Source organism: Elgaria multicarinata, chromosome 15 (assembly GCF_023053635.1).
Source record: "Elgaria multicarinata webbii isolate HBS135686 ecotype San Diego chromosome 15, rElgMul1.1.pri, whole genome shotgun sequence".
In the NCBI taxonomy this organism is placed as follows: domain Eukaryota; kingdom Metazoa; phylum Chordata; class Lepidosauria; order Squamata; family Anguidae; genus Elgaria; species Elgaria multicarinata.
In genome coordinates, this window is record NC_086185.1 from 10,007,990 (window position 1) to 10,033,603 (window position 25,614).

The following is a 25,614-nucleotide window of genomic DNA, read 5'->3' on the forward strand; positions in this document are numbered from 1 at the left end:
AGGACACCCTCAGTGGGGGGCCCATCTCTCAGTGAGTCCACCTTCTCACCGCCATTCTCACCAGCGCCTATTGCTCCTCCACTTGTTTGCTTGTCAGGCCGAGGGCCAGTGAGGAAGTAGGTAGTGTCATCTACTGCTTCTCCTCACCACCACCGTTATTAGTTTGAATCATAGAATCATGGAATAGTTGAGTTAGAAGGGGCCTCTAAGGCCATCAAGTCCAATCCCCTGCTCAGTGCAGGAACCCACCCTAAAGCATCCCTGACAGATGATTGTCCAGCTGCCTCTTGAAGGCGTCTAGTGTGGGAGAGCCCACAACCTCCCTAGATAACTGGTTCCATTGTCATACTGCTCTAACAGTCAGGAAGTTTTTCCTGATGTCCAGCCGGAATCTGGCTTCCTGTCACTTGAGCCCATTATTCCGTGTCCTGCACTCTGGGATGATCCAGAAGAGATCCTGGCCCTCCTCTGTGTGACAACCTTACAAGTCCTTGAAGAGTGCTATCATGTCTCCTCTCAATCACCTCTTCTCCAGGCTAAACATGCCCAGTCTCTCTTCACAGGGCTTTGTTTCCAGACCCCTGATCATCCTGGTTGCCCTCCTCTGAACCTGCTCCAGCTTGTCTGTATCCTTCTTGGATTGTGGAGCCCAGAACAGGACGCAATACAGTTTCTTGCTCTGGCCCAGACAAGAGGGTTGCAATGGTGGATGGAAGAATCAACTCCTCAGCCTGCCCTGGATGCAGGCCCTGCATTCCACTTCATTAGTTTGAGGGTAGCAATGTTGAAGGTGTGCCATCAGCTGTTTTGGGGTGGTTGTTTTAAATCCACAAAGTTACTGTGTGCATGTTTCCTGTAATGCCATGGTATTTAGACAAATGATGGCCCTTTCAGGTTGAGATTAGAAATGTCTTTGTTTTCTTTCCCTTTAATTACACCAAGCAGGAATACGGGCTTAGATGGTTTTAAATCACCCACTGATTCTGCCCATCTGTAAACCGTAATTATTGTGCTAAAGAAAACAGTTTTAAAAATTCATGCTAACTCTTTTTGCATCTTTTATTATACATAGAGACTTAAACATTTTATTGTTTAGATGGCAAAGCCCTGAGGCAAAATGTACATACCCTGAGGTACTTTGAGCATTTAAAATGGCAACAAGGAATAACAGCTTGTTAGATGAGGATCATATTATGGGATGAAGTTTAGTCTCCGGGTATGTATGCAAATCACTGTTTCACAATCTTCGATAGGGGAGATTACTTCTTTCTTATTTCCTTCTAAACTTGAAAGCCTGCAGCTCATTCTTACGATTTATGTTTTGTATGTGAAATAATAAGCATTTGTAGCCCCAAGAGAAGCCCAACTTGCTGTGTTTCTACATGCTTTCTGGCTGGAAGGGGACAACCAGTGTTGAATTCCAAGTGAAAGCCTTCTTAGGGAGGGTATTTTTTTAAAATGTTCCTTTCCTTGTTTGAATCCAGGTTCCAGCATAGCTTGGGGGCAGTGCTCGGTTCATCCTGTGAAGGTGGTAACCCCTCCAGTGGTCCAAAAAGGGCACAGATCTGTCAGGGATGCTTTAAGGTGGATTCCTGCATTGAGCAGGGGGTTGGACTCGATGGCCTTAGAGGCCCCTTCCAACTCTACTATTCTATGATCCCCCACCTTCTGCCATCCCTCACTATTAACTCCAAACACCACCCACATGATGAATCCTGGTAGGTTATAGAAAGTTTAGATAATATTGAACTATTCTAGAGTCAAGTATACCTGGTTTAACAGGGGGCTGTTATCATGCATGCTCTTAGCTGAGAACTGTCTAATTTTTCATCCCAAGTGCGAAAGCAAGGAAAACCCTGTGGGGGAGTAAAAAATAGCCAAAGACAAGGGTGTCTAGCAGCTTCTGCAGACAACTTCACGAATGTTATAAAGCCCTGAGGAAGAACGCAACTGCGTTCAAACGCGTAGGCACCTGGCACTTTAATAAAACTTTTGCTAATATTATTGTTGAAGATTTCTTGGTTCCACCCTTGCCTTTGGCTAATTTTTCACCCCACCTGCACCACCCACACTCCAGATTTGTCTTTGGCGAATTTTAGTCCCAAACTTTTCTCCAAACGCTTGAACATTTCCCCAAAATGTTCACTCTCCACACATCAGCAGTGTAATTTGATATTTGCCATGCAACAGTATTTGACCATGTGTGCTAGCTGACATTTAATAGCATTTAGTATGTGACCGCATCTGAGAGATAATATCCCATGGTATTTAGTATATGACAATTGACAGCTTATGACATTTCATTTTTGATGCTTGCCAAAATCAATTTTTCTCAATCACATTCATATACTGGCATGGTGGCAAATCAAACTCTTGGAGCACCAACGTCTCCATGTTTCCAAGACTCTTGTATTACCCCGTTTCAGTTTCAGTATCTGTTCGTGCCCTTTTCCTTTCAGCATTTTGCCAGATATAAGATATAGATAGGGTGATGGTGGGCCCCTGCCAAGGCTGTGGTGCCTGTGCAGCTGGCCAAGCATCCCAGGAACTGACGCCTGGCCTGATCTTGACTGCAACAACTTATCAAGTGCTTTCCCAGCTGCTGCATGTTTGTGAGTGGAGAAGGAAGTATGGAATAAAGACACAGACACCATAAACTAGGGCCTCTTTATTTAGGGTGACCATATGAAAAGGAGGACAGGGCTCCTGTATCTTTAGCAGTTGTATTGAAAAGGAAATTTCAGTAGGTGTCATTTGTATATATGGGGAACCTGGTGAAATTCCCTCTTCATCACCACAGTTAAAGCTGCAGGAGCCCTGCCCTCTTTTAAATCTGGTCACTCTAGTATACCTCCTGCAGCTTTAACTGTGGTGATGAAGACGGGATTTCATCAGGTTCCCCATATATACAAATGACACCTGATGAAATTCCCTTTCCTGTGCAACTGTTAAAGATACAGGAGCCCTGTCCTCCTTTTCACATGGTCACCCTACTTTATTTAAATAAGGGGACCTCACCCCTCGCTGGATCTGCATGTGAAAGTGTGGGGATCTGTTAGACCCTTTCTTCAGGCACCTAGACTGCCAATAAGGGCAATCCACTCCCTTGAACACAGGGGTCAGGTAAACCCTCCCCCTTATTCAAGCTACACTACAGTGTATGGGGGGACCGGCCTGCGTCATCCCCACTCAGTGCTGCACTGCTCCAAGTAGATGAGACAGGAGGGTCCCCAAAGGCAAAACATACCCTGACACGAGAGTCACACAGCCCCCGAGGAGCAGGACTTCCAGATATGTTAATCATCAAAATCTGCCAGAGGGCTCACTGTCGCTAGTGTAGTATTGTGCAAAGCGAAAGAGCTCCCTGTTCAGAACCCTACTCCTGAGGAGTCACTTTCTCCAGAGGAGTCCTTCTCTGAAATTCATTCATAACATTTCTATACTGCCCCATAGCTTACGGTGACCATATGAAAAGGAGGACAGGGCTCCTGTATCTTTAACAGTTGTATCGAAAAGGAAATTTCAGCAGGTGTCATTTGTATATATGGGGAACCTGGTGAAATCCCCTCTTCATCACAACAGTTAAAGCTACAGGTGCCCTGCCCTCTTTTAAATCTGGTCGCTCTTGTATAACTCCTGCAGCTTTAACTGTTGTGATGAGGAGGGAATTTCACCAGGTTCTCCATATATACAAATGACACCTGGTGAAATTCTGTTTTCAATGCCACTGTTAAAGATACAGGAGCCCAGTCCTCCTTTTCATATGGTCACCCTACCATAGCTGAAGTTCTCTGAGTGGTTCACAAAAATTAAAAACCATTAAAATACATTAGGATACCAATTCACACAAGGACATAAATGAGAACTCATTCTCATAGGGACCTTACTGGCCTGTTGCTTGAGGCAATGATGCTCCTGAGGGCCAGGAGGCTGTTCAGCCTCTGCCTCTGAAGCAAAATCTTCTCCTCCTGACAAGGATGGACCTGCAACCATCACCCCTAGGGTCTAGGCTCCTGCTGAACTGGTGGCAGTACCTGATCTGCAGTGCCCTGGATCTCTGGGGGTTCCAGGTCTTCCTCTGAAGAGGACAAAGCGAGACAAAGAAACCTTGCCTCTTTGATACATCCCTTGGTAACACTGAATTTAAACTACTGAAATGTCAACAACCTGTATCCAGGTTACCTGTGGAAATGTCTTCTCCTATATCAACCTGCCAGTCCACTGAGAGCTACCCATTAGGGTCTCCTGGTTGCCCCATTGGCTACACAGGTACTCACTGTCCCTAGTGTAGTATTGCGCAAAGCGAAAGAGGCCAAGCTTCGTCGGGGGGGGGGGAGGCCTTTATAGGCTCTGCCCCACCCACACCTCACACTGCCCACATGCCATTGCACGTACAGCATCTTTCTTTTCCTCCTCTCCCAGCCGCAAAAGCCACCCCCCACGCCAAGCCATTCCGGCTGTGCAGGAAGCGGGCTTGTATTAGCAGAGGAGATGTATGTGCCTCTGGAATGACTAAGACCTTTCCATTTACTGTGGGGTTTGCTTACTCCTCCATGAAATCAGCCACAGTAGATTATATATCACACACACACCCCTACCTCTGGCTGTGTGCACATGCTTCCCTTCGCCCCACATCTTGACTGTCCCAAACTGTGGCCCTTTTGTTTTGTGATGCATCTTTGTTCAGTTTTCAGTTCCAGCTTTGAAAACAGTTTTCCGTGAACACTTAAGGTGAGGTGGTGGAGAGCACAATGTTTACTGCTTATACAGTGGTTTAAATGGTGCATTTTCTATTTTATGATTTTAGTCTGAAATATTTCCAGATCAGGTTATTTCCTCTGAGGGATAAAATGTATTTATATTCCCCAAACAGTAAATTTCCAGAGAAAAATATGATTAAGTACTGTAGCCTTCGATAAGAAATATAGCTACACTGCCATATAGGATATTCAAACCCTTTGTGATTCATGTCCTATGAAACTTTATTTGTAGTCTCAATCAGATTCTGAGTGCTGTATGTCCCCCCCCCCCATACACACACACAAAGAGCAGTGCAAGGATTATTTGCAGTGGTGTTATAATCTCTTAATCTGTTTATTGAAGTTTCAGTATCACATCAACAAGTACTTATTTCAGAAATGCATATTATGTAATAAAACCTGTAAACTTGTGGGGGGGGGGGTAGCATTAAAAAAGGATTAATCTTTAAAGAATAGCCTACAGAAACAACAAATGGAAGTAATTACCTGAGGGGCGGCTGTGTTATTCTGCTTGTGGCATCATAAAGACTTATCAAATATAAGGACCTATATAGGACCTTTCGTAAATCAGATATCACTTCATCGGTTGTGTCTCTTGAAGTGGACTCTAGTCCATGAAGTTAATGCTTTAATATATGTGTTAGCATTTAGGGAGCCACAAGACTCTTAGTTGCCCTTTAATGTACAGAAATGTTGAATCAGCAAGGTCTAAAATGGCGCTCTAACTCATGTTCGCTTGAACATGAATAGAACACTTTGTGCAGTCAGGAACCCTGATAAGGCAGAACCCACTCGTGTGCATGGAGAGTTCTACTTGTGTTCAAGGGAACGCAAGTCCAACTCTCTTTCAGACCTTGCTGGTTCAAGACAGCCTGAAAAGGAACTTATGTAATTCAGGATATCCATGCTTTGAAAATCCAGTCCTTTGGGGGCCTGATGGATCCCCACTGCCCTCCCCGGTTGGCTTGTGTTTGTGAGCTGAGCTGCTGGCTGTTCCCGAAAGCTGGGACGTTTTGCTTTTGCTTTTCCTTGTCAGTATAAAGTTGCACAAATGCAGGCATGACTTGCATAATTTGCCCAAATGATGCCAGTTGCACCCATAATTTGTGCAACTTTCTATTGACGAAGAAAGGAAAACAAATGGGGAAATCCATAAGCTGGCCTCATGCAAATAAAGTCGGGCCAGCTTGTGGGGAAGTGAGCCAAAGGTTAAGCTGCTGAAAGCACAGCAAACTCTACTACCTGGATGTATTCCTCTGACAAAGAATCATAGAAGCATATAATAGTAGAGATGGAAGGGGTCTAGCAAGCCATTTAGTCCAACCCCCTGCTCAATGCAGGAGCATCCCAGACAGGTGGCTGTCCAGCTGCCTCTTGAAGGCCTCAAGTGTGGGAGAGCCCACGACCTCACCAGGTAATTGGTTCTATTGCCATACTGCTCTAACAATCAGGACATTTTTCCTGATGTCCAGCTGATATCTGGCTTCCTGTAACTTGAGCCCATTTTTCTGTGTCCTGCACTCTGGGCTGATCGAGAAGAGATCCTGGTCCTCCTCTGTGTGGCAACCTTTCAAGGATTTGAAGAGTGCTATCATGTCTCTCCTCAGTCTTCTCTTCTCAAGGCTAAACATGCCCAGTTCTTTCAGTCTCCCAATATGTAATACATTGTCTTGATAGATGGAGGGGTCATAACTATTCACATTATAGAACTGGAAGAGAATTTAACTTGAAAACCACAGTTTGTATGGGGCGCGTTGTGCTCCTCTAGATATCTGTTCATTTGTCCTTTGGTTTCACTGATGGTGGCGATCTATTTCACTCTTCACAACAACACAAAATCCTTCCTCAGTTGATATTTCCTAAGTGAGTGAAGTGTAGCACCAGGTAAAGAAAGGAGCATCTCCAAGATGTGGTTTATAAGTGGAGATGAAAGTCATTAAAATTGATTTCCTGATGAATAACACAGGGGAAACCATCCCTTCAGATGTCTTTTATCAATTTTCAATCACTCAGTTCTTTCAGGACACTTTTGCGTTATATTCTGGAACACCATGTCACATAAACATAATTCATAAAGTAAATCTGGTTCATTAGATCGAAGAGAGCATGCTGGAAGGAGATGGTGGACTCTAGCACTTGACACAAGGAAAAGGACATGTCATGAATACATCCTGTTCTCATTTGGCATGGAGGAAGCTGCTCTTCTACAAACATAACCTCTTTATTGAGTGTGACAATTAGGGTTAAATTGGTTCTATATGCCAATGCCAAACCAGATTAGCACACAAAAAGTACATACAGATTTAAATGCCTAGTTACGCACACCTGCATCTTGAATATTGGGAGAACTTAAGTTTTTTTAAAAAAAAATGCACATCTATTGACTTTTTAAAATTAGATTTATTTAAAAAGGAAAACACAAAGTGCTCAAAACCTATTTCCTTTCAACATGAACTCAGACTGATAAAGACCAATCTGAATTTGGCATTTATTTTTATGCAAGGTTCTGGAAAACACAAAAACACGCACGGATGAGACAACCTAGCTCTGTTCTATCTTATTTAGCATTGTTGCATAGATGGCATCTTTATACTAATGTCCTAAACCTCGACAAGCCTTTGGAAGCAACTTCTTGGTGGTCTTCAAAGGGAGCCCAAATAGAAAGCATTTATTTACTATTTTGTTTAAAGTATTTATATAAACACAAAGTTGTCACCCGTTGCACTCCAGCAGGGAGAGAATTCCAAATGCAGGGAGCGGCAACATAAAATATCTTCTTTGTTGCCATTGGATGTACCTGTGTAGCCAATGGGGCAACCAGGAGACCCTAATGGGTAGCTCTCAGTGGACTGGCAGGTTGATATAGGAGAAGACATTTCCACAGGTAACCTGGATACAGGTTGTTGACATTTCAGTAGTTTAAATTCAGTGTTACCAAGGGATGTATCAAAGAGGCAAGGTTTCTTTGTCTCACTTTGTCCTCTTCAGAGGAAGACCTGGAACCCCCAGAGATCCAGGGCACTGCAGATCAGGTACTGCCACCAGTTCAGCAGGAGCCTAGACCCTCGGGGTGAAGGTTCCAGGTTCATCCTTGTCAGGAGGAGAAGATTTTGCTTCAGACGCAGAGGCTGAACAGCCCCCTGGCCCTCAGGGGCATCAATGCCTCAAGCAACAGGCCAGTAAGGTCCCTATGAGAATGAGTTCTCATTTATGTCCTTGTGTGAATTTATATAACTACTCAGAGAGCTTCAGCTATGGTAGGGTGACCATATGAAAAGGAGGAGGGAATTTCACCAGGTGTCATTTGTATATATGGAGAACTTGGTGAAATTCCCTCTTCATCACAACAGTTAAAGCTGCAGGAGCTATACTAGAGTGACCAGATTTAAAAGGGGGCAGGGCACCTGTAGCTTTAACTGTAGTGATGAAGAGGAAATTTCACCAGGTTCCCCATATATACAAATGACACCTGCTAAAATTCCCTTTTCAATACAACTGTTAAAGATACAGGAGCCCTGTCCTCCTTTTCATATGGTCACCATAAGCTATGGGGCAGTATAGAAATGTTATGAATGAATTTCAGAGGAGGACTCCTCCGGAGAAAGTGACTCCTCAGGAGTAGGGTTCTGAACAGGGAGCTCTGATGATTGATGCCTCAGCAGGCTTAGTGGTTAAAAGCCTTCGATGTAGACCTAGCCAGTGTTGGAACAACATTTTTTCCAGCTCCCATGCCGTGAATCCTGCCTCCTGGACTGTGGCCCAATGATTGATGTTCTGTGTTGATGATCTTTGGACTCCTTATCAATTCTGCTTCTGACTGCATAACTTATCTGACTGGTTGCCTGTGTTTTCACCTCTGCTTCTTATTTGGACCTCTCCTGTCTTAAGCCTGAACCCCATTGGATAGAAACCTGTATGGTTGAATGTTTACAAGCTTCATTGCATTCCTTCTGTATTTGCAGTCAAAGCAGGACACAAGGCCTCTATCCCCAAGAAGAAGGTGTAAGACTAAGCAAACCTGGAAAATGATACTCTTAGCTAAAGCCATCACCTGATGCTCAATTATCCAAGTTCAGGAGCAGTCTTAGGCTTCAAATGTGGGGGTGGGGGTGGGGGTGGCGGCATAGTCCCACCTACAGTAGTCCATCCGTTTACTCCTTGAAAGTACTCCGTCTGTGTCCTGAGGTTGTAGTAATTGAATGTAATCAAATCAGCTGCAACAACAACAACTGATACAGACAGTTACCAAGACAACTCCATGATGTGAGAGATTTTATCCATAAAATGTTAAGCAAATACACCCGTTTCCTACTGAGCAGACTGTCTCCTATGATGGGGAGGCCCAGAACGAATTATGTTGTGCCCTATTCAGAAAGAAATCTTGACTAGACAGCATTGTATTGATGAAATGGAGGTACAATAAACAGATCAGGAGTAGGCTTTTGTATGGGCTCATCATGTGGTTTTCTCCACCAGCCCTTTCTAATGTCCCTATCACTACATTGTTCACAGCTCCTCATTATACTTAGGTGACCATATGAAAAGGAGGACCGGGCTCCTGTTGCATAGAAAAGGGAATTTCAGCAATTGTCATTTGTATATATGGGGAACCTGGTGAAATTCCCTCTTCATCACAACAGTTAAAGCTGCAGGACCTATACTAGAGTGACCAGATTTAAAAGAGGACAGGACACCTGCAGCTTTAACTGTTGTGATGAAGAGGAAATTTCACCAGATTCCTCATATATACAAATGACACCTGCTGAAATTTCCTTTTCAATACAATGGTTAAAGTTACAGGAGCCCTGTCCTCCTTTTCATATGGTCACCCTAATTATACCCTGAAGCCAGAGAAAGCACAATGGAGTGACCATGCCAAGCTCCCATTTCCATTCCTGAGATTAACAAAGCCTGTGAATGAAAATTTCCCCTAAGGGCAGTGGATAAAACCAAAGGAGTTCCATCAGTAGCCAAGGAAACTGTATAAATAAGTCCTTCATCCTCTTGAGAAGGTGGCAAACCAGGTAACAATCAGTCCATACAACGAAGTGATTGTTCCTGCTTCCTTTACCAGACTAAATAGAAACCACATCAAACACTCCAAGTAGAACAGCTTGAGTGCCATCTTTTTGGTAGAAAGTTGGGGTATAAATTATTATTATTATTATTATTATTATTATTATTTATTATTATTATTATTTCTTACCCGCCTCTCCATTTTGATCGAGGCGGGGAACAACAGTAAGTATGACATGCATAAAATACTGATTAAAAACATAGTATACATTGTTAAAACATGTGGATTAATGCTGCCATGGTTGCAAATCTTTGGCAATTCTCACAATAGTTGTCAATGTTGCCCTTTCTCCAAGATCACAAATTCTGTGAAAGTATTAGTATATTGTTCAAAGCATCCATTGCCTTGAATACATGGACGCTATTTTGACTTGGACCACTGCTTTTGAAAAACTGTAGTAATACATGTCATTGACCCTTACTCTATACTAAAGGTAGTGTTCTGTGGAATATGTATCATTTCATTTTGCCTTCAATTATCTAATTATAGATCATGATATGAAACCAACCATACATATAAAGTTGGCATTTCGACAAGATAAAATCATTAAACAGGCATTACTATAAACTGATGTTGGCCTGTAGTTTTTGCAGTTAACGGGAGAGTTGATGCTTGATGAACAATCCAATTAAAACTGGCAACAAAAGATCTAAAATGTCAGCCAAATTGCTTTTTAATAGACAACGCAACCATCGCAATACATAACCACCAAATCCCCATAGAACCATAAAGCTTCATGGTGAAACAATTGTAGAAATGAATAATAATTACAGCATCTTGAGAATTCTTTTAATAGATGCGTGCTCATTATAAATATTTTCTTGGCTAGCTTTGTATGAAAAGAAAAGGAGGATGAAGAAGTATGTGTCCCTGTGTGCTTCTTTTAAGTATTTGTTATCACAACAATTTTGTATGGTATTGTACCCATATCACATAAATATAATTGCATACCTATAATACAATGCCTAGTTATTTATTTAGTTATTACAGAAAGTCACCTGTCTTGATAGAGCTTGGTTCTCAAATTGCTCCAGCAACAGAAGCTGCTTCAGGGTCATTATTTTTGTGTGATGGTGGTGTGGGCCCAGGCATGAAAATATGGGTGCTCCCAGTGGTGTAGAGGAGCCATGGCTCACAGGGATACAGCAGTGATGCTTTTTTTTATTAGAAGGGACACTGATGTCATCTGTCACCCACAGCCCCCATGTCTTTGTTCCTCTGAGCTTAGCCACCAACTTCACAGTAGCTGGAGGGAAATAGATTTCCAAGCAAAATATATATTGTTGTGAGCTATCTCTGTTGCATTTTTTAAATTACTAGCATATCCCATCTCCCCCTGCCCATTTTCAAGGAGCCCAAGGTGGCTCACATAGTCCTTCTCCTCCTCTTCATATTACCCTCACAACAACCCTGTGAGGTAGGTTAGGCTGAGAGTCAGGGACTGGCCCAAAGTCATCCAGTGAGCTTCATGACCAAATGTGGCCTAGAACCCAGATCTCCCTAGTCCTACTCCTACACTCTAACTATTACACCACATTGGCAAACTATTTTGGATAGGCTTGGCCTTAAATGGAAAATTAAACTTGACAAGAGACCTATTTCTGGTTGAGACGAGAATTGCTAGAACTGTTGTGTTGATGTGGGTTTTTGGACCCTCCTTGGGGGTGTGGTGATGAGGACTGTGTGATGCACACCTGTGCTTCAGAAATTATCCATATAATAACCTCTTCCCAAAAAGAGGCAACTATTGGGCATTGCCAAATCATATGGTTAAAAGAAGTGTTAGCAGTGTTACACCTTCCAGCCATTAGACAAACTTAGACAAACCCTTATTAAAGAGATGTTGTGGCATTCAATAGACATGGAACAAGGTTTGTTTTTTTTTGCTGAATAAGCCATAATCTGAGTTTTATAGATTCTTCACCTACAGATGCTAAAGCAGTGATCCATTGATCCAATAACGTATTCCATTCCTGGTTAAAACCCTGTGTATCGTATTTATTCACCAATAATAAGTATTGATAAATGTGGGTTGTGGGTCAGTATGATTTATAGGCCTCTATGAGTGCTTCCAATGCTTGCAGTAATAAGTACTTGAATAAATGCCAGTCACAAGACCCAGGCCTGGTGGGAGTTGAGTGAAGAAGTCAATTGGTGAAGTGGGCTTTGAGGAAGTTGGAGCAAGGCCAACAATTATGTGGGAAGGTTCATAATATTGGGCCTCTCACTCTGCGTTTAGTTAGAGTGAGGTGGCCTCCTCAGGCAGCTCATTTTGGGTGTTCCAAAGAACACACACAACAAATTATTGCTTAATTTATTCTTGCATTTTTACAGTCAAGAAGTGGAAAAGGTGCTTGTGGGAGTTTCTACCTCAGGTGCCACAATAATATGGCTGGACTTGGGTACTATGATCCATAACAGGAAAGGGTGAGGGTGTGGTCTTTGGTTCTCTGCCCCAGGCAGCAAAATGTCTTTGGCAGGTCCTAATGTCCCAGCATTCTCCTTCCTTTTGAATTCCCCACTTTCACAATATGTTACATTTTAATTTATTCCACAATGGATATCAAGTTAATTTATATTATGTAATTAAAAATATCAATGAAAATGAATTTTCAACAGGAATGAATTAGAATACTGTTAAAGCCCTGCAAATTAAATGCAGAACTCCTAAGGTTCGTCACTTTTTAATATATTTTCTTTAATGTGTAACTTCAATGGTGAACAATACTGGCAGTATTATAGTTCTGTCAGGGAATGATGAAACAGTTTGATTATTTTCTTGTTTTGTGGATGCCAAAGAAAGTGATTCTTAAATTTTTCAATCGTGATAAGAAAATGATTCCATTAGAGATTTAGCCAAGCTTACAAATAATTTTGCAGTTAATCAATTACAGGCAGTGCAAGGAACACTCATCAATTAATTGCCAGAGAGACTTTCCTTTAAAAAAATATCATTTCTTTTGGAGGGAAAAATGATTTTTCCCCAGCGGTTGGCATTTGAACTAGTGTCCATTGATTATATAGCAACACCAGGAAAATTATAAAAGCAAAGCAAACATTTAACAAAAATACAAAGAAAAGCACAGTCCATCATTTTTTTCAATCAGATATTAAAAATATAGACCAGGTAGCATAAGTAGGCATCAGTAACAGCAACATATAGCAGAGGCATGAAGAACTTGTGGACTGCCAGTTGTTATACTACAATTCCCATCAGACTTTGCCAGCATGCCCTATTGTCAGGGCTGATGGGAGTTGAAGTCCAAAATCATCTGGAGGGCCACATGTTCCAGACTCCTGATGTAGCAAGTAAAAATATCCTGACTCAACATTCATAACCTTGTGTTTTCCTTACGGAAATGTACATATTTCATTTTATCTGTTTTATTTTTGTTTCATCATTGTAAGCTGCTTTGAGGAGTCCTTGTTAGTCTGTGGGTGTTTTTTTTTCTAATTGGCAGCAGATGAAGACATTTTAATTCTCTTAAGCTTTTTAGGATGTTTAGTTTGGTGATATGGGGTGTGTTCTATAACAAGTTATGAAGATGAGTTTTTTGGAATAGAGATGTTCTTTTCTTTTCAGGACAGATGTCCTGGAATTTAAAAAGGAAAACAGAGCAAATTCCAGAGGCTCTCAAATGTTAGTATATAGAATTTGTAGGTTGTGTTTATTTCTGGGCCAAGGAAGAAATGATTGGATTCAAGGGAATCTTGCAACCCTCGTAATGGTTCTTCTCATATCTTCTAAGAAGCTTGACCAATTTTGTTTGGCTTTTCCTCACCCAAGACATAAATCACAAAGAGGCAATGACTTGTGGAAGGCCAAGTTCTGTCGTCTTTTGTGGGCAGAGACATCATGAGGTGATCCTGAACCAAATGGTCTTACCTCTTAGGCCGTAGCTAGACCTAAGGTTTATCCCAGGATTGTCCTGAGGTCAAACCTGTTCATCTGAGTACCACACAGGGCATCCAGTGTTCAGGCAGGGATGAACCCGGGATGATCCTGGGATAAACCTTAGGTCTAGCTACGGCCTTACTCTTTTCAAGCAAATCATTCCAAGAATTTCAGTAATCTCTCACCTTTGTTTTCATGTTTGTATCTTGAAGGACATATTCATTTCCGTTTTTCAATAGATATGGAAGAATCCTACTAAAGCTTCAAATGAAATTAATCTACCGGGATTTGAATAATCTGCATTAATATTCATGGCTTATTTCACAGAACATTCACAATAGTTTAGTTCAAGAGACTCTAAACTCGGATACCCACATCCTTGTGGGCCTTTCCCCTTTTTCCCCTATTCCCATGGCCATTGATCCATTCCTGGCAATCTTTGCTAGAACTTGTAGGTTGTGTTTATTTATCTATTTTGGAATAATAATTGTCTTAACAAAAGAGGGAACTCTTTATCTCCTTATTCCATGGAACAGATTAATTCCTGGAGAAGTTTATAATGAAAGAAAGTTTGACAGAATTGGACAGGTTCTTCTTTTTTTGATTTGACAGGAAATATGTTTAGTTTTGCAACATTATTGTTCCTTTCACAGCAATTTTCCTAAACGGGGTTTACAGTAGATCAAATCAAATGGTATCTGAGCTGTAACTCTCAGCCTGTGATTGATTGGTCTTTATTCCCCCAAAAAACAAAACATAAATAAATGGCGACCCTGTGACAAATGGCATAAGTCCCTTCATTTATTTTATCTCGGTTGAGCTCTCTCTTGCAGTTTGCATATAGATTCAAATCCGTCGATGTTCTTTCCGCTTTGCATGCATGCTTTCCGCGAGCTCATAAGTGACAATTACATTTCGGTGACGGATTGATCTGAATATTCTCTCAGACAAATGGTATAATCCCATTAGGCACAGACCCTCTACTCTTCCGCCATTGCTTGAAATAATGACCTGCCCTCTTGATTGTTGTCCTTCTCTCTTTGATTTATCTTTGCATTTAGAAATGCCAGGAAGCCCACGCAACCAGTTCACCTTCAGACCTCTCCCGCCGCCCCCGCCGCCCCCTCACGCGTGCACCTGCAGCAGGAAGCCCATTTCCACAGCCGACTCTCTCCAGGGAAGATCAATGACCACCCGCAGCCAACCAAGCCCAGCTGCTCCACCTCCGCCAACCAGCACACAGGACTCGGTGCACCTCCATAACAGTTGGGTCCTGAACAGTAATATACCGCTGGAGACCAGGTAGATGAAATGCTATATTTGGACATGTTTCTAAGCTAAAAATCAAGTATAATTGAACAAAGAAGAAAGCAGCAGAAGAGCATACTAACCTGCTAAATAAATAAACAAGCAAACAAACACCATAACAAAGAAAGGGTAGCATAATAATGGCGGATTCAATATTATACATTTTGCTTTTCTGCTATATCAATTTGTTGTAAATTTTGTTATCCAATCCACTGACCCAGTACAGTTGTACTGGGAAGTCATGGTAAATGAACCTGTGTGAGCTTCTTCCACGTTTTATTTTATTTATTACTTTATTTTATTAAACCATTCTTACTCCCTCCATTTTTTTGTAACAGAGAAGGAGACTGAAAGCTTCTGGCTTTGCTTTTAAACAAACTTCATTTTCCCATGATGTCCAGACTCAAAGAACTCAGGGTTGTTTAAACTATGGTTTAAAAACAAAAACAAAATGGGATCAAACTATGGGTTCAAATCTTGGCTTTTTCTCAAACTATAGCTTAAACAAACCACATTTACCCTAGTTCAGATGTAACTGGTAACTGTGGTTTGTTTAAAAGCAGGAGCTTTTAAAAGAAAGAGAATTTGGACCAAGGGAGGGCATGGGTGTCTTGTGGGCTCATTTATGGAAAGGGAAACCATATTTTTCCATTCCATCTGAGTAGGGCAACTGAATTAGGCCAACTTACTCAATATAAACTTGAGAGCAGCATTGCATTAAGTTCCATCATGGCTATAGGGGTTCGTTGATCTTTTCTCTTGATCGGTAGCTCTCCACATGAAAGTTAGGAGGGAACTTTGATGCAGCCATTTGACTCTTGCTGTTATCTACTTGTCAACAGCGTCAGGGTTATGTATGTCAAGGGGCCTTGGGAGAACTTCACAGAGTGGTGCTTCATGAAGTAAACAAAATGTATTGCATGGGAGTGAATCAAAATTTACATTACTTCTCAAAATCCCTTTGTTTAAAAACATTATTTCTAATTAAATATTTGCAAGAAGAGAAGAGAGTCCTAAAGGATAGGGCTGGGATAGGGCTGGGAAAAAGAAGGTTTAGTTTCAGAACTGGGTGAGATCTAGTGCTGTGCCGAAAATTTCTCCCACATTTTTGGGGGAGAAATTTTCTCCCACATTTCTCCCACATTTTCATTCAATTTAACAGAAAAGAAATTGTTTTCGAAAATAAATTCAGAGAAATTCTCATTGGTTGGGTTCAGGTTTCTTTCTTTGGAAGCAGCCGAGGAGTGTGCGCAAATGTCCCATCTTTCATGGCACAATCAACAGCCTGCAGCCACCTCAGCTTCTTACACTTAGGCCTTAGCTAGACCTAAAGATTATCCCAGGCAAATGGAGGGGTCGTCCCTGCCTGCTCCCGGGAACCCCTGTGTGTCATTTGGATACACAGGGATGATCCCAGGATATAAGCCTTGCCTAGCCATGGCCTTAATTAAAGCCCAGGAGAAGACATCAACATTCCTCTCATTGAGCCTTTTCAGATCAGGAAGTGCAGGCAGTCTGGGAAGCTGCAGAGCAATGGAGAGATGTGTAATAGGAAGAATACATATACACAGCAATGTATAGCCCCAGCCCAAGGTCTACAGCAAAGATGACACTGCTGGTTATCAGTTATTTAATAATAGTGGTTACCCTAGATCAGTCTTCCCCAACTTGGTACCCTCCAGATGTTTTAGGGTACAACTCCCCAGCAGTGGAGGCTTGGGACTGCGATTCCATGCTGGGTTTCAGTCAGAACCAGCCAGAACTCTAAAGGAGCTATCCAAGATGTCGAACCATATCCCTTAAATAGGTCCAGCACCTTGGACAGCTACTTTAAGCTTCTGGCTGGTTCTGACTGCAACCAAGAATGGAATCACAGCCCCACCATATTGGAGCCACCAGCTATTACTGCTCCCAGAATTCTTGACCATTGGCTATGCTGGCATGGCATTATGGGAGTTGAAGTCCAAAACATCTGGAGGGCCGTCAGGTTGAGGAAGGCTGTCTTACTCTTCTAGCTTAGGGCTCCTAACACACGACATTTCATCTAGACGAGTGTATGGGATGTGTTCTCTTCCTTGGATCGTTTTGAACAAATGAGAGAAGGGAAATCAATTGATCAAAGATCAGAACAGTTTTTCCCTTCTCAAAGCGATGTGGAAGTGAGGGAGGGAATCTTACACAATCAGACACATTTGCTGGCAGCTGTACTACTGCTCTAAATCTTTCTTGTATAATAATACTGAAATCTACCTAATAGGCATAAGCTGATTTTTTATTATTTGGAACATTTGTAATCTCAAAGTAGATTTAGAGGCATTAATTTGTGTCCCACTATAATAACTAGAGATAATTCAGAATGCACATGTTGAGTGCTTATATCCAACAAAATCTCATTCTTAGTCTTAAACTGCAAACAGCTTTAGCAGGCGCGCACGTGTGTGTGTGTGCGTGTGTGTATCAAATATCAGAATAGGGGAATTGTTCCTACAAACTGGTTATATTATTGTCCATTGGTTGAATACATCTCTACTTTACCTTTTAGGACTGAGAATTTTCAAGGTGGTTCCCCACCATAAAATCAAGCCATCATCATGTTTAAATTTATTTATATAGCTTCATCTGGGTCCATGGTGCTTTACAAAGAATAGGTTTTACAGATTCTTGGCACAAGGGGTTTACAATCTAAAAATAAACCCATGGAAACAACAGAGGAAATTAGAGAAAATGGAGGCTGCAGGTAAATAGGGGAAGGATATGAAATTATTTCAGTTACTGTGCACATATTTCAGCTTAATTACAGCATGGTATTATGTCTAGAAGATTATTCCAAAGACATCCTGGAAAAGATGAGTTTTGAAGAGGGACTTGAAGGACATAAAGGAGACATGTTGGGAGACGGTTCCAGGCATAAGAGGCAGGAAGGGAGAAATTGTGGGTTTGTTTCAGGGAGCAGGATAGATCTGGATGACTCAAAGTGGTGGAGCTGGACATTAAAGCATTCAGGCAGGGACGTAAGGGGAGCAAGGCCATAGCACCTGTTCAAGAAAAGGAAGCGAAGGTTGTTTGAGATTTGGGAGTGAAGAGGAAGCCAGTCTAAAGATTCAAGGAGGAGCCTCAAGTGGTCAGAGCAACAACAAGAGTGACTAATAATATAATAATGAATCATAATAACCAAGGAAAAAAGATACCATCACAATTGGTTTGTTTTTCAAAACCACAACAAGAAAATTCAGGCAATAAAACACACACACAAAGTCATAAAAGCAGACAGCAACAATAACAGTACTAAAAGACAAAACTAAGTGCTTGTCCTCTGAGAGATTGGGCAGATAAAAAGGGTTTTGAGATGCAATAGGGGCTGTGCCAGGCAAGTCTCTCTGCAGATTGTATTATGTGAGCAGGGAGCCACAACGGAAAAGGCTCTGCCCCTGGTGACTAGCCACTGGCTGAAAAAAGAGGCACCTGCAATTCCTCACTAGCACTGCGGTTGTCAGATAAATCTTCAACAGAGTATGGATTACTATGAATTTGATGCATGATTTCCCCAGTGGACCAGCATTTCCTGAGTCACACAGATTCTGTGGACTTGCAGAATGCCTTTTTTTTTCCCCCGTGGGCTTCTGGAAGATTTTAAATTTATTTTTACTTTCCAGGATTTTATACAAATTGAGTCATACAAAAATACTTTTAAAAATGCGCATTCCTCCCTATTCATTAAAGCATGAAAATGCACATTTTCGGTGGATTTGCACATTTGAGTGGGATTTATGCATTCGAGCAACTGAATTTGCAAAAATTTGGGAAATTGGAACGAATCCAATCCCGTCACTAAGCGTACGATGGAACGAAAGGCAACTGACAAATCTCGAGAAAATCCAGCAGAATGGATTTTACAAAAAACATGCATCCCTGTCTAGCACTAAGGATCAGAAGTGAAGTTACTGCCTTTGCAAACTTCTTCATAAGTGCTGAATATGCTACAATGCACTTTTTAATGAAGGATGCAGCATTTCTGAAAATATATCTAACATATTGGGGACAATACAGTCACTATTCAAACCTTCCTCTGCATTATCCACCGCACACACTAACTCGTCTGTGAGATGAGTTTTTAAAAAATCACAGTATTGAAATCCTTCTACCCTGCCTTTCCATATAAAATGCCCTGCACATCTTACAACTGAAAAGAGCAGATAAATAAAATGCCCAAGGTATCTTACAACTGAAAAGAACAGATAGTACAATTTAAGAGTGTGCATTATTTTAAAAATGAAAGGATAAACATAAACAAATATTGCCTCATTTGCTTTATGTTCATTCTAATGCAAACAAATGTAAGAAACAACAACTAATGTGAAAATATAGCTGAAATTTGGAAGGGATGATGCCCTGCAGAAGAAGCAGAATGTTTGCAAAGTGATGGGAAACACCAGGTTTAGAAGCAGGAGAATACTAAGTCTTTCACTGAAAGTAACAGGAAGCTCATAAAATTACATAGGATGAATGAGGATTTTCTTTTTGCTCACAAAAAATACAAACATGTTTGAAGCCCTGAACGTGATTGCAAGCATACATCCATCAAACATGTCCACTAATTGCCAGACATATGCACACATTTGATGTGTGCAATTTCACTATTCACTTTTGTGTGAATCTGCCCCATGTTGCGCAAATTTCCCAAATTTGCATAAATTCCCCCAATTTGCGCAAATTTCCCTTGCAGATTGAATCTGCCATGTTTTAGCATGAGGAGGAGCATTGCACAAATTAGGAAGTTTGTGCAATTATGGGGAAATCTACACCAATTTAATGTTTGTTTGCTGATCAATTTGCTCATTTTTCCCCATTCATGCATACTGAGCAATGATCGCAAACACAAAAGGAATCTGGTATTCCTGATATGAATGATGAGATGATATTTAGAGGAACCTAGCTACTTGGAACATTGCTTGTTCGCCCACCCCTAGAATTTCATCCCTTGTTTCATGGCCTCTGAAATGGGGACACTAGATTTAGGGTTATGCAAGGGTTGTTTAACCCTCAAATAACCCATGGTGGCTGACTTCAGATGACATGCTGCAACCCCATCTGAGCGGCATATACGTAATGGTGGTTGCATGACTCTGGCATGTGCTCTAGCTCATCATGGGTTAAATAACCCATGGTGAGTCTGCGTATCATCTGAACCATGTCTCTGTCGAATGTTTTGAATTTTGTAGGTATGAGTGGAGTAGCATAATACCTGCAAATTCCAGGGTGGGCCAAGCAAAGTGAGCAGAATCATATGGGGAACCCTGGGGAGCAAGATTAGGACCCCAGCAGTAGAGGCTGGTGGCTCCGATGTCAGTGGGGCGATAAATCTGCTCCGGGTTTCAATCGGAACCAGCTAGAATACTAAAAGAGCTATCCAGGGTGCTGAGCCTATTTTGGCAATAGGGTTTAGCATCTTGGATAGTTCCTTTAGAGTTCTGACTGGTTTTATCAACCCATGATAACAGAGCCTCCAGCCTCTACTGGACTCCATCTTGGCTAGATTTAGGCCCTAGTGCTGGTATAACAGACCTCCACCACAACCCTCTCTCATAATACTAGAACCTGGAGTCATCCCATAAAGCTGATCAGTGGGAAATTCAGGACAAGTAAAAGGAAGTGCTTCTTCACACTGCACATAGTTAAACTATGGAATTCACTACCACAAGATGTAGTGAGGATGGCTACCAATTTGGATGACTTTCAAAGGGGGGGTAGATAAATTCCTTGTGGAGAAGGCTATCAATGGCTACTACTAACCCTGATGACTATGTGATACCTCTAATAGCAGAAGCAGGAAGGCTATATACATTGGTTGCTGAGGACCATAGGTGGTAGGCTGATGTTCCATCCATGTCCTGCTTGTGAGTTCCTCGTCAACAGCTGGTTGGCCACTGTCTAAACAGAGTGGACCCTTGGTCTCATCCAGCAAGGGTCTTCTTATGTTATTATGTTTTTGCATACATCTTCTCCAAAGTAAGTTCCATTGAGTTCAATAATTCAGTGGCTTCCATATCATTGAGTATAGGATTGCAACCTCAGTCTACCTTGAGTAGTGCTGAATTCCTAAACTCAAATACCAGTATCCAAGATTCATGCGTATCCTGCTTACAGGATTAATAGTATCTTGTTATTAAAAATGTATTGTTTTCTTTGCAGTTTCACAACAATGGTGATTTGTAAGAAAAGATAGAAAAGAATTAGGACAACACACAAAAAAGAGCACATCCCCTTTGATTCTGCCTTTTAGTGGCACATTCTTATGGCTGCCTTGCATGAAATTTATTTTCCCCTCCCCCAGGATAAAGCACTAACAAGCCATTGTCTGTTCCCTTCCTTCTTGCTAAAAATAATTATGCTTCTCAGGTTTTATGGATACTTTGCTTTAATCGTTCTGGACTGATGATTTACAGAACCATGTGTTGTCATTAGCTTTGACTGCCCTATCTCGCTTCAGCTTATTGTCTTTATAGGATCCTTAAAACTCCCAGTGACTCAGTAAAGTGAGCTTTCCTCTTCCCTTTGCTCTTTCATTTATTTTAGACTGCAATCCTATACCCATTTGTTTCGTTTATTTATTATTACATTTCTATACCAGCCCATAGTCGAATCTCTCTGGGCAGTTTACAAAAGATTAGAACATTAAAAATAATATACAGAATGTAAAACCATAAAAGCAGTCTTCAAAGGCAGCCCACGTAGAGTGCATTGCGGCAATCTAACTTAGAGGTTACCAGAACATAGATTAAACATATATTTGATTGTACTGTAAGTGCACACTCTGATTATTATTTTTATGTGTTGCTTTGCATGTTTGTCTCTTGATATGTGATATTTCTTTATATCCTCCAGGACATATGGGAGAAGTAAAAAATAAGTAAAACATAAGATTTATGATACCAATTTTGGATGTGCAAATCAGCAAAATATGAGCTTGCCAGACTGTTCGAAATTCCATCTCAACACTCATTTCAACTTGAATCCATATCATATTGTGAGCTTCATGTTGTGGTTGTTTTCACATGAAAATCTGGGTGTATTTTTCTGTGTGTGTCCCCCCCCCACACACAAATGTATACATCATTTGTCCACATCTTTCAAATGTATGCATTCTTTTCCCAGTGATGAAAGTTGTTTGTGTACGTTTTTCAGAAGACACATTTTTGCAGACACAAGTTTTTTTAAGTGCTTCCAAAAGCCCTGGTTGTTTCCGAAGGAAACAGGGGGTTATTTGTCAATCTTTACTCTGAATGCTTTGGTACTCCGAGGTGGACCTCTGTACCAATGCAGAAGGAAGATGCACCCAAGGGTAGTGAGTGAGAGCAGGAGTATTATTATTATTATTATTATTATTATTATTATTATTATTATTATTATTATTAATTTATTTATATAATCTACAGGTAGGCAGAAAGCCAGTAGAAATATACACCCTGTACCAGGTCAAACTAAATCCTTGTTCCAGACTTTCAGGAGCATTCTAAGCTACCTGAGCCAGCCTCTTGTTATATACCCTTGGTTATATAACCAGCCCATACAGAGATGCTGACCAGCATCTGTTCACAAGGGCAGTCGCATTGGCACATTTACATGGAGAACATATTTTCTACCAAGGGGAGAACATACTCCCCCTCAGCCATCATCTGAGTGAGATCGAGAACCTGGGTGTGGTGCTTTGTAACCCAGGACAGGCAGGAGAACCTGCTCAGCAAGGGATTGAACATCTGGGGCTTGCTCATTGCTGTAATTTTGCCAAGCAAAAATTGGGTCCAGGAGATGGGATTCCAGGCAGGTTACAGCCCAATAGTACAGAGGACCAGGCTGTGAGGGGCAGTCGTTGAAGCATCTGCTCACATTTCAAAGCTCAGTGTGTGTGTGTGTGTGTGTGTGTGTGTGTGTGTGTGTGTGTGTGTGTGTATAGTTGTGGGAAACACTGGAAATAAATTAAAAAGCTAAATCCTGTCTAGTGGGAGGCATATGCGACCAGCTGGGTGAAGAACCGCTGTGTCACAGGTGGGAGATCTCAGGGCATCAAATCAAAACTGTCCCTTTTGGGGTCCCAGTCAGGGCTTCTGAGGGTCCCCCAGATAGACTTGCGTCCTTTTCTTGGCCACAAACCCTTGCCTCCAACCACTAATCTTCTGATAGTTTTCCAGCTTTTGCACAACTTTCCTCCTCATTTTAAAAAGGCTGGAATGGCTCCCTGAAGGCTTAGTTACCAACAGTAAGAGTTTTAAGCTACAATAGGCTGATATTTGGGGGGTATTTGGGGCTCACTCTTTTTGTCTTAGGCCCCACTGGAATCGGACCCTCAAGAGCATCTCCAAAATTGAATTTAGCTCTTGGGCTGAAGGAGGTTCCCGTCCTATGTGATGGGCAGGTGGAGAAAAGCAATCCTTAGAGTCCAAGGTTAAAGTATTCATTCTACTTTCATCCATTATATGTTTATTCCACTATTCCTCCAAGGAGCTCAGCATGGCCTACGCAGTTCTTCTGCCCACCCCACCCCATCAGACACTCTTATCCTACAACAACCCTGTGAGGTAGGTTAGGTGGAGAAATGATAACTGGTCCATCATATCCCAGTGAACATCAGGGCTGAGCAGAGATTTGAACCTGGGTCTCCTGAATTCAAGTCCAACACCCTAACATCTACGCCACCTTTGCTTTCCATAGGGAGTGAAGGGGGTTCTTCAATGGATTACTCCCTAGGGAAAATGGAGCAGCCTGAGCATTTGCACAGGCAGGTTGGCTTGAAAAATTTTCACCAACCAGGAGATTTGAAGACAAGACAGAAATGACACTTAAGTTAATGAGTCATTACTCCTCGGTTCTTTTTGATCTTTTTTATTATTCTGAAACAAAACAAAAATTTAACACTGCTTTACTTTTCCCTAGTCCTTTTGGCTCAATATCTTTTATTCTGACATGTCTCTTATACATGTCATTTTCTGTCTAATTAAACAATAACTCTAACCTCACTTGGGGCATATCACGTTTTTTGGTGTGTTTTTTAAAGAATGTATGCTGAGGATTAGAAATTCAGTTTGACAGCCCCAATACTGATTTTTCACTGTACTGTACAGAGGCAGGGAGAAAGGAAGGTGAAAATATCTAAAATGTCTTAGCTATGTGATAGAATGGAGTAAAAGTTGTAAATGTGACTCTTCGTTTAGAATAGTAGCTATTACTCCAAGAGTAAATGACAAAATTTGTCAGCCATCACACTGAAGCACAGCTTTAATATCTCCAGTTCCGACAAAGCTATTTGTGAGCTTCATTGCTTGAATAGTTCATAGTTAGGGTAGCTATATCTCCTACTTTAAGAGGGCAGTCCTCTCTTGGAAGGGCTGTCGGAGGACAGTCCTCTATTTGAAAGTGGACATACAAACATAAGAAGAGCCGTGCTGGATCAGACCAAGGGTCCAGAGTAGACAACCAGCTTGTCAACGAGGAACCCACAAGCAGGACACGGGTGCAACAGCACCCTCCCACCCATGTTTCCCAACAACTAGTGTATATAGACTGAAGGGCTGACCAGACCAAGGCCATAGCTAGACCTAAGGTTTATCCCTGGATCGTCCAGGGGTCAAACCTGTTCATCTAGGTGACACACAGGGGATCCAGTGCTCAGGCAGGGGCGAACCCTGGATGATCCCAGGAGAAACCTTAGGTCTAGCTGTGGCCTAAGTCTAATTTAATGATCAAGAACCATAAGGAGAGAAAGCAGGATGGGTCCTTGAAGTTATCCATCAACAGATATAGCACCTGGACAGCAGACTGAGCCGGTACCCAACTCCACTAAGCACAGTCTTCCCTATTATTGTGTGATGTATTGTATTTCTATTTAAATTATAGTCATTATTTTTAAATGTGCATCTATACATATGAATTAGCTTATGAACTTTTTATGCAAATTATGTGCCCTCTCTTGATCCCTTCTTGGGTGATGTGTAACTCTCTTTATGTGTAACTCTCTTTAGGGTGGATTCCTGCACTGAGCAGGGGATTGGACTCGATGGCCTTATAGGTCCCTTCCAACTCTACTAGTCTATGATTCTAGGATTCTATGTGCCCTCTCTTGATCCCTTCTTGGGTGATGCATTAACGGGCCACCCAATTCATAGTTCATCCAGTATGGATCCATAGCGTTGTGCATTCTTCATGCCTCCATAGCCATTTTCTTTGGGGGAACAGGCATAAACATTGTGTAGCTATGGTTCAGCCTTGTTGTAACCCAACCCAAAGTCTTGTCCTTTTTGTAGCTCATCATTGTTCTTCCAGAACATTTGAGAACTACAAGTTCAACCACAGCTTTTAAAGCTCAACTAAAAACTTTTCTTTTTCCTAAAGCTTTTAAAACTTGATGTTGTGCAGACTTCTACTGTTACTTTCTACTGTTAGTTTTTCCCTACCCTGTGCCTGCTTACCCTTCCCTGTACCTGTTGGCATTCTCTTCCCCTCCTTATTGTTTTACTATGATTTTATTAGATTGTAAGCCTATGCGGCAGAGTCTTGCTATTTACTGTTTTACTCTGTACAGC

General features: G+C 41.6%; 1 protein-coding gene across 8 annotated transcripts in view; it reads left to right on the top strand.

The window, feature by feature from the left end:
* TENM1 (teneurin transmembrane protein 1) overlaps positions 1-25,614 on the top strand; it is a 332,266-nt gene that overhangs the window by 81,654 nt on the left and 224,998 nt on the right. For all 8 annotated transcript variants that reach the window (XM_063141817.1, XM_063141823.1, XM_063141820.1 and 5 more), the window contains exon 3: positions 14,794-15,034. In XM_063141817.1, coding sequence (XP_062997887.1) covers positions 14,794-15,034 — 241 coding nt within the window. The remainder of the gene's footprint in view (positions 1-14,793; positions 15,035-25,614) is intronic.